This window comes from Coregonus clupeaformis, unplaced genomic scaffold (genome assembly GCF_020615455.1).
Source record: "Coregonus clupeaformis isolate EN_2021a unplaced genomic scaffold, ASM2061545v1 scaf2785, whole genome shotgun sequence".
Taxonomy (NCBI): Eukaryota; Metazoa; Chordata; class Actinopteri; order Salmoniformes; family Salmonidae; genus Coregonus; species Coregonus clupeaformis.
The window spans coordinates 24,310-41,665 of NW_025536239.1; the positions used below are offsets into that span (position 1 = coordinate 24,310).

The following is a 17,356-nucleotide window of genomic DNA, read 5'->3' on the forward strand; positions in this document are numbered from 1 at the left end:
AAACATTGTTGACCATTTAGGTTTGAAAAAATAAAATAAAATAAAAATATCTTATAGAAATAGTTGTAATTATTGCTTGTATGATAACTAGTATAAAATACGATAATTATGCACATTTTCCTTTTCCAACATTTTCGCCCTAATTATTAATTTACAAAGTAACAGGAAGGGACACCTATTCTGAAGGATTCCAAAAATCCGTGACCTGGAAGTACTTAGCTAGTTATTCTTGCCTGCTTCACAGATAAGAACAACGTCCACATTAACGTTTTTATTGTTGTGATTTAGACGCTTGTTAACACCCTGGAACTCAAAATATGACTAAATTAACTGCACCGCATCACATACTTACCCCAGGTCATCTTTAATTCGCGTTGGCGAGAGTGTTTGGTTGTTATCTAGGCAACGCTAACTAGCTGCTAACAATGGCTAACTGTATGATTTTTCACACTCAAATAGCCTCCATCATGGAGGTGTTAGCGAATGCAGCCGTGGCAGAGATCTGTAAACTCGTAGATGACGACTATGCAGTGTTTCGTTTGGAAATAACTCAAAGCCAGAAAGAAAACAGGACATTGCGGAGGAAACTACTGGAACTGAAGGTGGCACGGGAGCGCGCAGAGAGGACAAGTCGAGAGCGCGTCTTCGCCAGTCGTCCCAGTAGTGTGAAGATCCTCGACCGATACAGAGGAATGGCAAGAGGTATATTTTGCAGGAGGACGAGGGTGCGCTGCCTGATTTTAACTAACCTCACCTAGTATTGGCAATACTATCTTCGTCCTCGATTTGTGGAAACAGGAGTCTCATAAAATGTATGTGTCCAGTTGCAGGGGGTCCGTTTTATTTTAAAAAACTGAACATTTTCTAAATTAAATCTAGTTTTTGGTCCATGAAGTAACCTAGACAGGTGTCTGTCATTATGACATTAGACAGTTTGGGGTGGACTCACCTGTCTCAATCAATGGTGGAGTTCATTTTGCCCTGGTAAGTGGAGATTAATTTAAGGACATGTAAGGTCTAAAATGGCCAAACTCCGCCTACCCGGGGCACCGGGTCATTCAGAAAGAACTCGACCAGTGAGCGAAGATTTGAAAAAGACAGGATGGCGGTGGACACATTGTTGGATTAGTTCATGGACCGAAAAAAATATTAATTTTAATAACGTTGCATTTTCTAAATTCAAACGGACCCCCTGCAACTGGACAGACATTTTATGAGACTCCTGTTTCCACGAATCGAGGATGAAGATTGTATCGTCAATACCAGGTCAGTTGAAAAATCTCTGGCTACGTTTTGTATAGCCACACCTGTAACTACCAGTACAATGGATACCAAAATGTTTTGGTTAAATCACATTATCCGGTGTTACAATCTGTAGCTACCTCTGCACATGTGTTCAGATGTTTTATCCAGAATTGGATCTTGGTCAGTTTTTGGATAGTATGCAGTAATTCCCCTAATTACTTAGCTATCTTGCACAAAGACACAATATCATATTCTAACCAGATTCTTGATTTACTGCATTTCTTATTATTTACTCAATTAAAACAACGTGATGCATGTAACATAATCAACAAATAGTATATCAAGAAGTTATGAGAAGTGTTACCTTACATTCTTGCCAATTCTGGACAGTGTCAATAGTGTACAATATAGTGTTGAGCATTGACAGTACCTAACCTAACCACCTCTTTCCCCCCAATCACTCTCTCAGGTGAAGGACATCTCACTGGAGGCCACAGGAGCTTTGTGAAGCCAACGGGACACAATACATGGAGAGAAGACCAACCAATCACTGTTGATGAGGGGAGTGGAATCTCCACCCAGCATGTTATGGTGATAGAGGTTAGTGTAATATTGTTGTATTTATAATTGAATTACAGTTCCTTTGTAAATCAACTGTGTCCCGTTTATTTCAGAAAGGCTCCCCTCAGCTATTCACTTGCTTACATGTACATCCTTATTTATCTGCCATAGGGGAGCTTGTGAGACCCTACGACAACTCAACTCACGTACCGGTAATAACCTCCTCTCGTCTTGTCAGTCTACAGATGCAGAGGCTGCAGGTCCTGGGGTCAAGCAGGAGAGGTCTGAAGGAGAGGAGGACCCACGGAACAGCAGAGACATTCATTCTGGAGCGGATGGAGCGCACCTTGAAGCCACGGAGGACTCCACCCCCGCCTCAGTGCAACCCAGGACCCGACGCAGCATCACGGAGGTCAGTGGAACGCCGAATGCCATCCTCAAGTCAGAGACAGACACCAAGACTTTAACTGTAACACACAGGGTCTTACACACAGGATCTGACCACAGATCAGACCAAGAGAGACTGGGGCTGGGGAGACTGGGCTGTCCTCCTGCTCCCGGCTCAGAGTACTTAACGGTATTTCACCAGAGCCAGAGGACGGTTCATTCCCATGGTGATGGTGACGCGTTACACTCTGGCAGTGATGATCCGTCTTGTTCTTACACTACAGAGATGGACCCTGGCAACATGCCCTTGGGTTTAGAGACACAGACTGATCTGTCTAGAGGGGACTGGAACCAGTACAGTAGTAGTCTATACTCTGATGGGCATCTAGATAAGAAAGGGGAAGATCGGGTCATAGAGGAAGTGAAAGTGGAGGGCGACGGTCCTCCCACATGGAATGCAGATAGTCACCTAGGAGACGGACACTCACAGGGCAGATATTTCTTAGATTACAGGGGAAGCTTAGAGACAAATCCAATTCTAGAAACCCACTCCCCTTTACACTCGTTCAGGGATCGCGACCCAGTGTCCACCTCGATGGGGCATTCCGATTCAAACGGCCGCAATCTTTTCGATCAGGTATTGAAATCAAACGACAGGGCTAGAGCCCAGGCTCGGGAGGGGGAGCAACATCAGGCAATAGTAGAGAGAAAGCGGTTCCTCTGCATGTTCTGTAACAAAGGCTTCAGCTGCTCCCAGAAGGTGGAGATCCACCAGAGGGTCCACACAGGGGTGAAACCCTACAGCTGCCCCCAGTGTCACATGCGCTTCACCCAGGCTGGTGATCTGAAGAGGCACCAGAGGGTCCACACAGGGGAGAAACCATACAGCTGTACCCAGTGTCACATGCGCTTCACCCAGGCTGGCAGCCTGAAGAGGCACCTGAAGGTCCACACGGGAGAAAGGCCGTTCGCCTGTACACATTGCGGGAAGAGGTTCTCAGAGAGGACCTACCTCAGGATACACCAGCAGAAAAAACATTCCACTCTATAAAATGGAAACCATTATACTTTATAGCTTATTACATCAAACCCTGCATTAAAGACAAAGGTGAATTTTCATTGTCGTCAGCAGAAAAGATCCACAGATGCATTTGGAGTAATGACATTAACAGATTTCAGTGTTGAATATTCTTGGTTAGAGTATTGCATCCAGACATTGTGTGATACAGTCTAACAGCCTAAAAAGTCTGTTACATATTGTTTGTACTGTGTAGGCTATATAATATTCACAAATGCCCGTTTCATTACTTCCATTGAACTACTTCATTTTTTTCCCAAGACACTTTTAAAGTGAAAATGTAAGCAGTATCAAGTTCATGATGATTTTTATGGTGTATTTAAAACGTGTTTATGTTCAATAGAATGAAAAGTCCCATTTTGTGTTTAAGACTTGATTGAGACTCTCTTTAGTATACATCACATCTGATCTCACCCTATTCTGCATACACCAGACAGTGCTTTTATAACCAATATACACGTACTAAATATACCTACACATACCCACACACTAACAAACACCTACTGTACATGTCACAATAGTTTAGTCAGGTTTGTCTGATGACTTGATTAATCATAGTGGACTTATATTTACCACTGTGTAACTACAGTATAGGACTCAAACGCAGTGGGGATGGGTAAACACTCCGGGGCCATACTTGCAAAAATTTGAAAAAGTTTTAAGTTTAAGAATCAGCCCATTAAAATCGTTGACGTAGTGGCACGTGATCAAAGGCTTCACGTTAGCTGTTTTCATTACATAAACTTGTACATTTAGTCCAATGCTAATCTCCCCAGGTGGCCTTGATTCTTTCCTGTAACAAATTCTGTATCTACAAATTAAAATCGTCAACGTAGTTGGACGTGTTCCAACATTTGTTCATGGAAGCGTCCTTAACAGAAGTATAACAGCAGGTACTGATAATCAAAACAACTGCATCACGTGTATTTACTGATAATCAAAACAACTGCATCACGTGTATTTGACTGACTGGTCAAATTGCTTTCTGTGTAGAGTGCCTGGCTCCATGTAATTGTCGCAGATTGTGGTAAGGGTTAGAATCTCACATTCGTTTTTACACCCTTTGAAATTCCATTTATTTTGTGTTAAGAAGGGACGTAGCCAACAGCTTGAAAATTAAGAATAAGAATTAATTTAATAAGGAGCTACTTTTTTCTTTAGCCTTGCAGACAAACACACTGCTATGGCCTAATAATCATATTGCATAGGCTATATTATATGGGCATGTACACCTAAATGTAGGCCTACAATATTTGATATGCATTTTTATAATCACCTACATCGTCACATATGCGTTATTTGAATCGAGGACGAGCGTTACAAAGTGTAATAGGTTAGGATTACAGGTTGCACTCTCACTATCATCCTACAGATGGCAGTATTGCAGTTATTTTAAATAGGTTTGGAGTCCGGACTCGAACCCAGGCTTAGCCTACTGTATGTAAAAGATTCCAAATCGACAGTCTTAATGGAGGAAGACACTTGTCTATATCAGATGGTGAATTACTTATATTTGACAAAGTCATCTAACTCTCTTTTTCTCATATTCTGTACTATAGTAACTCCGATCAACAGTACAGCTAAAGCCTACATTCATTCACATCATATAGTGTCCTCCTTATGCTATAACTTATTCATGCGTATGGGACTTTGTATACACTTCAATTCACTTCGACAATGTGTGTGAGGCTATAGACCTATGGAAATAAAAATGAATCACTCCTGGAACCCTCTCATGTGAAATCCATGAATTCAATGTAAAAATGCAGACCGATACATAGGCTACTGGCACCGCTACATAAATAATCAACGCTACTCTAGTATAGGCTATATTACATAGACGTGTAGGTTGACACTTACATGTACAATGTTATAAATGCATTATTATAATCATCCACTTCATCACATACAGTGGGGAGAACAAGTATTTGATACACTGCCGATTTTGCAGGTTTTCCTACTTACAAAGCATGTAGAGGTCTGTAATTTTTATCATAGGTACACTTCAACTGTGAGAGACGGAATCTAAAACAAAAATCCAGAAAATCACATTGTATGATTTTTAAGTAATTCATTTGCTTTTTATTGCATGACATAAGTATTTGATCACTTACCAACCAGTAAGAATTCCGGCTCTCACAGACCTGTTCGTTTTTCTTTAAGAAGCCCTCCTGTTCTCCACTCATTACCTGTATTAACTGCACCTGTTTGAACTTGTTACCTGTATAAAAGACACCTGTCCACACACTCAATCAAACAGACTCCAACCTCTCCACAATAGCCAAGACCAGAGAGCTGTGTAAGGACATCAGGGATAAAATTGTAGACCTGCACAAGGCTGGGATGGGCTACAGGACAATAGGCAAGCAGCTTGGTGAGAAGGCAACAACTGTTGGCGCAATTATTAGAAAATGGAAGAAGTTCAAGATGACGGTCAATCACCCTCGGTCTGGGGCTCCATGCAAGATCTCACCTCGTGGGGCATCAATGATCATGAGGAAGGTGAGGGATCAGCCCAGAACTACACAGCAGGACCTGGTCAATGACCTGAAGAGAGCTGGGACCACAGTCTCAAAGAAAACAATTAGTAACACACTACGCCGTCATGGATTAAAATCCTGCACGCAAGGTCCCCCTGCTCAAGCCAGCGCATGTCCAGGCCCGTCTGAAGTTTGCCAATGACCATCTGGATGATCCAGAGGAGGAATGGGAGATGGTCATGTGGTCTGATGAAACAAAAATAGAGCTTTTTGGTCTAAACTCCACTCGCTGTGTTTGGAGGAAGAAGAAGGATGAGTACAACCCCAAGAACACCATCCCAACCGTGAAGAATGGAGGTGGAAACATCATTCTTTGGGGATGCTTTTCTGCAAAGGGGACAGGATGACTGCACCGTATTGAGGGGAGGATGGATGGGGCCTGTATCCGAGATCTTGGCCAACAACCTCCTTCCCTCAGTAAGAGCATTGAAGATGGGTCGTGGCTGGGTCTTCCAGCATGACAACGACCCGAAACACACAGCCAGGGCAACTAAGGAGTGGCTCCGTAAGAAGCATCTCAAGGTCCTGGAGTGGCCTAGCCAGTCTCCAGACCTGAACCCAATAGAAAATATTTGGAGGGAGCTGAAAGTCTGTTTTGCCCAGCGATAGCCCCAAAACCTGAAGGATCTGGAGAAGGTCTGTATGGAGGAGTGGGCCAAAATCCCTGCTGCAGTGTGTGCAAACCTGGTCAAGACCTACAGGAAACGTATGATCTCTGTAATTGCAAACAAAGGTTTCTGTACCAAATATTAAGTTCTGCTTTTCTGATGTATCAAATACTTATGTCATGCAATAAAATGCAAATTAATTACTTAAAAATCATACAATGTGATTTTCTGGATTTTTGTTTTAGATTCCGTCTCTCACAGTTGAAGTGTACCTATGATAAAAATTACAGACCTCTACATGCTTTGTAAGTAGGAAAACCTGCAAAATCGGCAGTGTATCAAATACTTGTTCTCCCCACTGTTAGTGTGGACCAGCAGTGACAAAAATGCTTGAAGCGAGGGGTTCGAGAACCCGCGGTTAATGAACACGCTTTAGCTCTGTTTGCCACCTGGAAAGCAATGACTGTTTCAGTACATGACAGCTATTTGACAAGTCCATAAGGCTCTTCTACTTTTTTTTGTACGATAAACTTAAATGTTGTATAGACCTTTATCTTTTTTCCGTAAAAGCACATGGATGTATGTGAAACGGATAAAAACGTGGGACTTCAAAATACGAACATGTAACTTTAGTAAGTATCCTAGTCAAGGATGCGATGATCATGCAATATTGAGACAGACCAAGTGAAGAGGAACAAAAGTAAACCTTGAATTTGAAGGTTTAAATGTATCCCTCTGGTGGCCAAGTTGTCCTATTTAAAGAAATGCCATTGGTTTGTGGAGAAAAAGTTTAAGATCTTTGATAGGCTGATAAGGAATTTGTTACTGGAATAGGGCTAAATGTGCAAGCTTATGCAATGGGAACCGCTAACATGTAGCCTTTGTAAAGTGTTGGTCAACATGTAAACAGTTGGTCCCATGCTTCATGAGCTGAAATAAAAGATCACAGAAATTTTGCATATGCATAAAAAGCTTATTTCTCTCAAATTTTGTGCACAAATGTTTACATTCCTATTAGTGAGCCTTTCTCCTTTGCCAAGATAATCCATCTACCTGACAGGTGTGGCATATCAAGAAGATGATTAAACAGCATGATCATTACACAGGTGCACCTTGTACTGGGGACAATAAAAAGCCACTTTAAAATGTGCAGTTTTGTCACACAACACAATGCCACAGATGTTTTGAGGGAGCGTGCAATTGGCATGCTGACTGCAGGAATGTCCACCAGCGCTGTTGCCAGAGAAATGAATGTTAATTTCTCTACCATAAGCCACCTCCGTTTTAGAGAATTTGGCAGTACATCTAACGGCCCTCACAACCAGAGACCACGTGTAACCACGCCAGCCCAGGACCTCCACATCCGGCTTCTTCACCTGCGGTATCGTCTGAGACCAGCCACCCGGACAGCTGATGAAACTGTGGGTTTGCACAACCAAAGGATTTCTGCACAAACTGTCAGAAACCGTCTCAGGGAAGCTCATCTGCGTGCTCGTCGTCCTCACCAGGGTCTTGACCTGACAGCAGGTCGACGTCGTAACCGACTTCAGTGGGAAAATGCTCACCTTTGATGGCCACTAGCACACTGGAGAAGTGTGCTCTCCACCGATGAATCCCGGTTTCAACTCTACCGGGCAGATGGCAGACAGCGTGTATGGCGTCGTGTGGGCGAGCGGTTTGCTGATGTAAACGTTGTGAACAGAGTTCCCCGTGGTGGTGGGTTTATGGTGTGGGCAGGCATAAGCTACGGACAACGAACAAAACTGCATTTCATCAATGGCAATTTGAATGCAAAGAGATAACGTAAGATCCTGAGGCCCATTGTTGTGCCATTCATCCGCCGCCATCACCTCATGTTTCAGGATGATAATGCACGGCCCCATGTCGCAAGGATCTCTACACAATTCCTGGAAGCTGAAAATGTATCTTGTGACCAACAGATGCATATCTGTATTCCCAGTCATGTGATATCCCTAGATTAGGGCCTAATGAATTTATTTCAATTGACTGAAATATAAATGCAACATGTAACAATTTCAAAGATTTTACTGAGTTAGTTTATATAAGGAAATCATTCAATTGAAATAAATTCAGGCCCTAATCTATATGGATTTCACATGACTGGGAATACAGATATGCATCTGTTGGTCACAGACACATTTTCAGCTTCCAACGCAACAATTTCAAAGATTTTACTAAGTGTTTTGATAACTTTCAAATGTAGTAACAGGTCCATGTAGAATAAACAACCCTTCACATAATACCATAGAAGCAGTGTTCTGTTAATATAACAATGTGAACCTTTCATATTTTATTGTCATTCCCAGCCAATACAGATACTCTGCCTATCTGCATTTGTCTGGTGGTATTGGGGCTACCTTGGCAAACATGTCAGTGGTCATACCTTCCTGTGTGGTGTCCTGTATACAACAGGAGTTTCCTGGTGCAGAATACACAGGGTTCCTCCGTCCCCATGTTGACTGATACCATTCAATTCAATAATTTAAAAATACAATACAAGTAAAAGTTGTCTAGTAAAATGTTTATGCTGAATGCCAGGTCTCTCTCCATTCAGACACATCAGTATCAAGCCTGTCTGTCAGTCTGGACTTCATCACATCATCTTGCATGTCTCCATGTGCTGGCTCCATACATGTTTCTGTAAACACATACATACATAGTCACTGTTCTTTTACCAATGGCAGTTAGGATAGGTGATATCTGACACACAAACAGGTACTATGTTGAAGTTTGAACAGGTCAGATAAAACCTACCCAATTATGGTCTCCCCATCAAATGACTGAGGCTGCCGACTGGCAAAAGCATCTACAGTCCATCTGTAGAAATAGGCAGAGTTGAGTCAGAGTTTATCAGCGACAAATGGAATGAAAAGGGTGTTGCAAATGTACATTTCTGGTGTACTGTATTAGTAGTAATCCCCTTCAGTCCCACATTGTGGATGTGTTGAGTGCCAGGTCTCTCTCCATTCAGAGACGTCAGTATCAAGTCTGTCTGTCGGTCCGGACTCCATCACATCATCTTGCAAGTCTCCAAGTGCTGGCGCCATAGCTGCATCTGTGAACACATACACAGTCACTGTTCTATTACCAATGGCAGTTAGGATAGGTGATATCTGACACACATATACTATGTTGAAGTTTAAACAGACTAAACCTACCTAATTCTGGTTTCCCCATCAACGACCGTTGGTGAGCAGGCAAGAGGTGAGGCTGGAGTTGAGGTCTTTGCCAGCGCCCAATTGATGGGCATGGCAGCATGGCCCCTCATCAAAGATACTTGTCGGTCAAACACAGAGCACTGATTACATTATCAATGGTGGTTAAGATTCACATGGTGGAACCAAACTGATCGCTGCATTCAACTTTCTATTTCAAGTTAAATAGAATGGTAAATGCAGCGATCAGGCTGGTTCCACCAGGCTAGGTTATGAAGGTGAATTGGTACAAAACTCAAAACTGTTTAGACCTTTGACCAGGTCAAATGTCACCAACCTGATTCGAGCGTTCTCCCTGTTCCATGTATAGGAATTCTCACAGCGAGGGCATGTCTGTGTGATGCTGAGGGTCCCCTTGCTGGTCTTCTCTATGTTGCATGTTCGGCTGCAAACTTGACATTTCTCGAACTGCTGCTGCAAGCAATCCTCAAACAATGGACTTCCTCATCTTATGAGGTGGTGTTGAATGGGAGGGTCTGTGACAGGGTGATACAATAGACAGAATTGCATTTTGTTATAAAGGACAACGCTTTTTGATAATGTGCTTCAAACCAAAATTACTGTACTACTTGTATCTGATTGGCTGGGTAATTCACCTACTAGTTTATCAAACCGTGTATTTTTTAATACAACTTTTCATATACATTACCGTTGTTGATGAAGCCGTCTGTGTCATCAGGGCAGTAACTAGGTCGTCACTATTTACCACAGCCACAAAGTCATAAACTACGGCTATTTCTACAATTTATCTTCAAAACATTTGATTTTGAACGTAACCTTAACCCTAACCTTAATCACACTGCTAACCCTAAAGTAAGACCAACAATTTTTACGATATAGCCAATTTTGATGTGGCTGTGGAAAACCTAATTCTATGCTTTACAGATGTAGATTGACTAGCTAGATTCAATTCAGGCCTGTGACACCATTGCGGTTTGTTGCGCCTAGTTCATCGTATTTGTCAGACTCAGACATGAGTTAACTACCACCATAGCTGCATTCATTATTTAGTTTTACCCTTGACAATAACGTACAGAATACACTTGTATGAGTTACAACCTAACTTGCAAATCCGATTGATCAAATAACGTTAAATAACCAGTAGTGAGCTACCAACGAACTAAGTTGTAATGAGCTAGTTAGCTAACTTAGTTATCTAGCTAGCTATGCTAACAATAACTAAAACGTTAGCTAGCCTGCCTCGATAGCTAACATTATAGCTAGCTTGCCTCGCTTTATCAAAAGATAGCTACATAACCTGCAATAACGTTAACGTCGTTATGCCAGCGGTCATTATATTACAGTATCTCTGGCTAAACTCACCACCACCGAACATTGCAGACTTGGAGACTGACGAACTCCAACCACCTTTCCGCATACTAGGGTCCTTCCGCAGGGCATGCAAACCATATAACTTTCGCTGTGGAGCCATGGTCAATCCATATAGCGCTTTTCAGTTTTAAACGGCGGTGATCCTTTGAACGCATTAGAGGCGATGAAACAACAGAGCCCCATTCTAAAAACGGGAAGCGGAGGGGCAATTTGCACGTGGAGCTTGGCAAAAGTGGGGATGGGTTGTTGACATAATTGTAATCCAAAACCAACTTTCATTTACTCATTGTGATGGACTGGGTTCCAAACTCCGTTTTTGGCAACACTGACATTATGACCAAAATTGGTCTATTTACACTTTGTAGTCAATTTTGACACTAACATAAATGTTTGTGACTCATATCAATGGCACATAGGCCGTTTTCAATGGGATTAGTTGCTTTTTTATGGGCAGTCGCATCTTTAAGATCTTTGATAGGCTGATATGGAAATTGTTACAGGAAATAATCAATGTTCCCAAGTATGGCCCCTTACATGTTGAAAGTGTGCTTATTACCTGTGTGTGCCTGTGTACATACCCGAGGGAGTGTATATCTGTGTAATCTGTATCACCTGTCTCTTCCAGGAGGAGGAGGGTCCAGAGGTGCTGCTGGTGAAGGAGGAGGGGTGTGAGGAGGGTCTGGGGAACCCTGAGGGGACCATGGTCATGGAGGACAACCAGACTACACCTCCTCCTGAACCCACAGAGGAACCAGCTGAGCAGCACAGGACCACACACAGTCTCACTGAGGTGAGCCCACTGTGAACTACTGTCTGAATGTTATTAGGTCAGGGCCTGTATCCACAAAGCCTCTCAGAGTAGGAGTGCTGATCTAGGATCACTTTAGCCTTTTAGATCATAATGGATACAATTATATGGAAATATCCTAGATCAGCACTCCTACTCAGATTCTTTGTAGATACATTTACATTACATTTACATTTACATCATTTAGCAGACGCTCTTATCCAGAGCGACTTACAAATTGGTGCATTCAACTTATGATAGCCAGTGGGACAACCACTTTTTTCTTTTTTTTTTTATGGGGGGAGGGGGAAGAATAATAATAATAATAATAATATGCCATTTAGCAGACGCTTTTATCCAAAGCGACTTACAGTCATGCGTGCATACATTTTTTGTGTATGCGTGGTCCCGGGATCGAACCCACTACCTTGGCGTTACAAGCGCCGTGCTCTACCAGCTGAGCTACAGAGGACCAGAAGGATTACTTTATACTATTCCAGGTATAGATACAGGTCCAGGTATTGATTAATTTTGTCTTAAGTGTGGGACCATGCCTTTGAATTATCAAACCATTAAAGAGTGTCAATTAATCAAATTAACTAACATTCATAGCAATCCCTCATTGCCCAATCAGAAGATGCTCCATAGCAGGGTGCTCATATCAGATTTTTTTATCCAACATCCTCTCTCTCTGTATCTCTTACAAGTCAGTAGACATGGAGGATGGGAAGCCTGATCTGCTGCTGGTCAAAGAGGAGACAATAGAAGATGGACCAGAGAGCATTGATCTTCTGAGTGGACTAAAGATGGGGGAGCAAGGTAAGGGAGAAATACATATAGCCTACCTACAGTAATAGATCTTCAATGGGAATAGTGATGCGCCTGGCAATTTTTTTGTAAGAATTTTCTTCATTCATAAAATAAAATAAATACAACCTATGTTTACATCCAAAAACACACAAAAAAACTCAATATGTAGAGTTTTCTCTGGCATGTTTGTAAAGTCTATTTTCTAACCTCTTCCTGCAGGTAATTGGCTGGAGGCTAACAGAGGAGACTGGGTGGCCAACTTGGATTCCCAGACCCAGACAGGTGCAGCCAAGGGCCCTGGGGACGACATCATAGAGCAGGCCAGGACCATAGGCGACATAGTGGGAGGTCAGTGGATGGGACAGCGTCTCAACTCTGCGCTGCAGTACAATACTGTTAACCACAAACAGAAACAGACAGTCAAACACAAAACAACATCCGATCTTAGTCTCCATGACAACAGACTGGCTGAGACCAGGCCAAGGCGTAGATTTGGTCTGCAGGGACGGGGAGGTGTCCATATGCGGCGGGAGAGAACAGACACAGACTCGGCTAGCGATGCTCCGTCCTGCTCCTATAGTTGTGATTCAGAGAGACTGATGGTGCCTAAGGTTAACCCCCTGACAGGTGCTGCCTTCAGCCTGCCTTCAATAGGATCTATCAACTGGAACATGGACCCTGCGACAACACAGACACTCCCTGGCCTTCGTCCTCCTCACACTCTCCTAAAGTTAAACCAGACCTCAGACAATATCAGTGCCTCAACACTTAATTGCTACACAAGCCCATTGACAAATGACAGTAGTAGAGACGGAATCAGTAAAGGTGGCAGCGCCAAAGAGAAGCGCTTCCCGTGTTCGTTCTGTTGGAAATCCTTCAGTTTCCCCATAGAGGTGGAGATCCACCAGAGGATGCACACAGGGGAGAAACCGTTCAGCTGCCACCTGTGCCGGGCCAGTTTCTCACACTCGTTCAACCTAAAGAGGCATCATAGGGTCCACACAGGGGAGAAACCATACAGCTGCCCCCAGTGTGAGAGGAGGTTCTCTCACCAGCACCAGCTGAAGAGGCACCTGAAGGTCCACACGGGAGAGAGGCCGTTTGCCTGTACGCATTGCGGGGAAGAGGTTCTCAGAGAGGAGCAACCTCAGGATACACCAGCAGAAAATGCACACAGCCCATGTATAGAGTATAGTGACATGTAATATATTACTAGTTAGTTTGTAGTTAATTCTGTTGGTTTTAGATGTAGTAGGGAACTGGATGAGGTGAACTGAGGAAAGAATGAATATGATGAGGCAGAGTAGATTATATGGTGATGGTTGGTGTGATGGTGTCTGTAAAAATGCTTCACTGATGAAGGTGACAAATATGTCCCTTTAGGTTGATACTGGTGTTTTATAGTGAGATAATGATAGTGCCTTAATTCACTTAACAAAGGTACATACCATCTGTGTAATGTAATGTAAAACCTTTTTCAAAGTATTCTAAAATTCATTTAATCAAAGTGAAGGTACCAGATTTACAGAAAATGTAAAGTCTTACCATAGTGAGAAAAGTTATTCTACATGTCACGTATCATTTTGTGCAATAAAAGTACTGTTCTTCACGTTATGTGACTGTTTGACCATTTTGTTTAAATTAAATAAAAACTGTGCTGACTGACTTGGTTATTTTTGTGTCATTGCAGGGACTGAGTTTCCCTTATCTCAGTGGAACCAAATCATTATACTTCATTCTTGAATCAACAGATATGGACATTTTTTATAATAAACTCCACTGGCTCCATATTGTTAGGTATTTGAATCACAGTGTTAGAGATGGGCTTGACTGTGGTTAACATTTTATAATATCATGTCATGTTTCTGTGTGTACAGCAAAAGAGTTTCTTATATAAACCTTTATATGCTCTTCTGTTCAATTTGTGTTTACAGCCTGCAGTCCATGAGGACCTGCTGATATCCGGTGTTGCTGGCGGAGAGACTGGACCTCTAAAGCGGCTGGTCACAAACCCTGGCCCCGGATCAGAACCATGGATCAGGAGCCGTCACTCTTCCTTCCTGTCTCAGAATCAGGATGGAACCTCGAGGGACAAAGACTCCACCATCACGCAGAACACAACCAGTGGACAGGTGGACTGAACAACCTCAGTCCTGGTGGTCATCAGAGACAGAGGCTCCAGTCAGGGATCCAGTCTGAAGCCCAGACCCTTCTCTTCACAGTCTCAGTGCAGGGATGGAGCAGGGCCTGGGGCTGATAGAGATCGACCCTCCTGTTCCTATGATACAAACAGCACAGTATCCATGATGAATAGAGAATGTCACCCTGGACTTCAGCCTTCACAGAGAATGGTGGGAGCCCCCCCTGGTGGTCTATCAGCAAGTCTGTCTTCTCCTTCAGGGTCTTGTATACTGCCTGGTGACTGGGTTCATAGAAGGCCTGGACCTGGGTCTAGCCTTCCTCAGTTATCACGGGGTTACCCCACCAATACAGACAGGGTCAGGATGGGTGTTCTCCACAAGAGGTACTTAGCCTATAACACAGCACACAATCCCAACAACACCCAATCAATGGCTAGAGGTCAAGAAGGGAGCTCAAGAATGACCACACGAGGGTGGTGGCTCCTGCTTCTACCTCCTCTGGTGTCATTGGGTCACAACGTGGGAGGCCGAGCATTGGGACGGACGCAGACAAGCCGTACGCCTGCCCCACGTGTGGGAAGCGCTTTGCTGAGGCGAACTATGTGAAGAAGCACCAGAGGGTCCACACAGGGGTGAAACCCTTCAGCTGTACCCAGTGTCACATGCGCTTCGCCCAGGCTGGTGACCTGAGGAGGCACCAGAGGGTCCACACAGGGGAGAAACCATACAGCTGCCCCCAGTGTGAGAAGAGGTTTTCCCGCCAGTACCAACTGAATGTGCACCAGAGGATCCACACAGGGGAGAAAATATATTAGTTCGCTCTGTACGCACTGCGGAAGAGGTTCTCAGAGAGGAGCTACCTCAGGATACACCAGCAGAAAAACCATTCCACTCTATAACATAGAAAGTAACCATTCTACTTGATAGCTTCTGATGTTTAGATCAAACTCTGTATTAAAGACAATTATACATTTTCATTGATGTCAACAGAAAAAAATCCACAGATGCATTTGGAATAATGATCGTAACAGATTTCAGTGTTGAATATTCTTAAGTAGAATATTGCATCCAGAAATGTTTTGATATACACGGTATAAGGCACATACAGTGCCTTCAGAAAGTATTCATACACCTTGACTTATTCCACATTTGTTGGTTACAGCCTGAATTCAAAATGTATTAAATATTTTTTACATCTCACCCCATCTACACACAATACCCCATAATGTCAAAGTGAACATGTTTTTAGAAATGTTAGCAAATGTATTGAAAATGAAATATAGAAATATCTAATTTACATAAGTATTCACACCCCTGAGACAATACATGTTAGAATCACTTTTGGCAGCGATTACAGCTGTGAGTCTGTAATGACGCTCCAGGAGAGTGAGGATCCATTTGCAGTTTTATTACAACCTTGGTCGTACAAACAGGGTCAATCGCCAGCAGACACAACAGTAGGGATAAGGCAACTCGGAATCCAGGTACAGGCATAAGGTCAGTGCAGGCAGCAAGCTACAACAATCAGTCCAGTAAAGAATGTAGTCCAAGGCAGACAGCAAACAATCAAGGAGGGAAAAACAGTCCAGAGTAAATCCACGGGTAGACAGACACAGGCGAAAGCACAGCAATGATCACCAGGGCTAACAAGACTTCGCGAAGAGAGAGAGTTAGAGAGCACCTAAATAGTCTACTGATGGGAGTCAGGTGACGGTAATCAGAGCCAGGTATGTGGGAAATGAAGTTCAGGGTTTAATACTCAGGAGAGGGTTCCCCTCTGGTGGTGAGCAGGAGGAACAGCGGGAGTCTCATTTGTGACAGAGCCCCCCTGCGAGCGGCTCCTGACGCTGTGCGCTAACGACGCCGGGGTCTTCCTCGAGGTCGAGGGGCCGGTTTCTCGGGTGCGTCCTATGGAACTCAGTCATGAGTGCGGGGGTGAGTATGTCCTCTGTATTAACCCAGGATCGCTCTTTCCGGTCCGTACCCCTCCCAATCCACCAGATATTGGAGGAGCCTGCCCCGGCGTCTGGAATCGAGTAGATCTCGAACCTGATATGCCTCCTCGCCGTCCACCAAGATGGGTGGGGGCCCTGATCACTGGTCTGCTCCTCCTCCTCAGCTCTCGGACCACCAGCGGGTTTGAGAAGTGATACATGAAAGAGTGGGAGAGATAACGATAATGGGGGAGTGTGCCAAACGGAAGGAAACTGGTGTAATCTGTTTAACAATCTGGAAGGGGCCTACATACCTGGGACTGAGTTTCTTGCAAGGAAGTCTGAGGCGTAGGTCTCGAGTGGATAGCCAGACCCATTGACCTGGAGTATATTCGGGATTGAGGCGACGGTGACGAGTGGCCTGCAACCTCTGTCTCCTGACAGCACGTAGCAGGTGGGTGTGAGCCTGACTCAGATGTCCTCGCTTCTCTGGAGCCAGTCGTTGACAGAGGGTACCTCGGTGGGTTCCCCTGACCAAGGAAATAGGGGAGGGTTGGAAGCCCATTACACATTGGAATGGAGTTAGACCGGTGGAGGGTTTCTGGAGTGAGTTCTGTGCATACTCCGCCCACATGAGGAATCGACTCCAGTCTGCTTGGTTCTGATGACAGTAGGTTCTGAGAAACCGGGTGACTTC

General features: G+C 43.8%; 2 protein-coding genes and 1 long non-coding RNA gene across 3 annotated transcripts; 2 read left to right on the forward strand and 1 right to left on the reverse strand.

The window, feature by feature from the left end:
* Positions 1-526: 526 nt before the first annotated feature.
* LOC123489139 lies at positions 527-4,372 on the forward strand. Its single transcript, XM_045219824.1, has 5 exons — positions 527-702; positions 1,715-1,845; positions 2,045-2,887; positions 3,113-3,167; positions 4,365-4,372. The coding sequence occupies exons 1-5, from the start codon at positions 693-695 to the stop codon at positions 4,370-4,372; spliced, it is 1,047 nt and encodes a 348-aa protein (XP_045075759.1). The 5' UTR covers positions 527-692.
* Positions 4,373-9,039: 4,667 nt separating this feature from the next.
* LOC121546339 lies at positions 9,040-11,285 on the reverse strand. The gene is made up of 5 exons (XR_005996369.2): positions 10,979-11,285; positions 9,933-10,131; positions 9,599-9,716; positions 9,195-9,495; positions 9,040-9,078 (listed from the first exon to the last, which is right to left on the reverse strand). It is a non-coding gene; the product is annotated as an uncharacterized LOC121546339 (long non-coding RNA).
* Positions 11,286-12,565: 1,280 nt separating this feature from the next.
* On the forward strand, positions 12,566-14,019 carry LOC123489138 (zinc finger protein 629-like; the record flags this gene model as incomplete). Its single annotated transcript, XM_045219823.1, has 2 exons — positions 12,566-12,593; positions 12,804-14,019. Coding segments are annotated over 2 exons (1,014 nt in total), but the record flags the coding sequence as incomplete, so codon positions are not given.
* Positions 14,020-17,356: the final 3,337 nt, after the last annotated feature.

Coding starts and splice junctions, on each gene's coding strand:
- LOC123489139 (XM_045219824.1), top strand. Junction 1,846..2,044: donor AGCATGTTATGGTGATAGAG/GTTAGTGTAATA, acceptor TCGTCTTGTCAG/TCTACAGATGCAGAGGCTGC. Junction 2,888..3,112: donor GGGAGGGGGAGCAACATCAG/GCAATAGTAGAG, acceptor CGCTTCACCCAG/GCTGGCAGCCTGAAGAGGCA.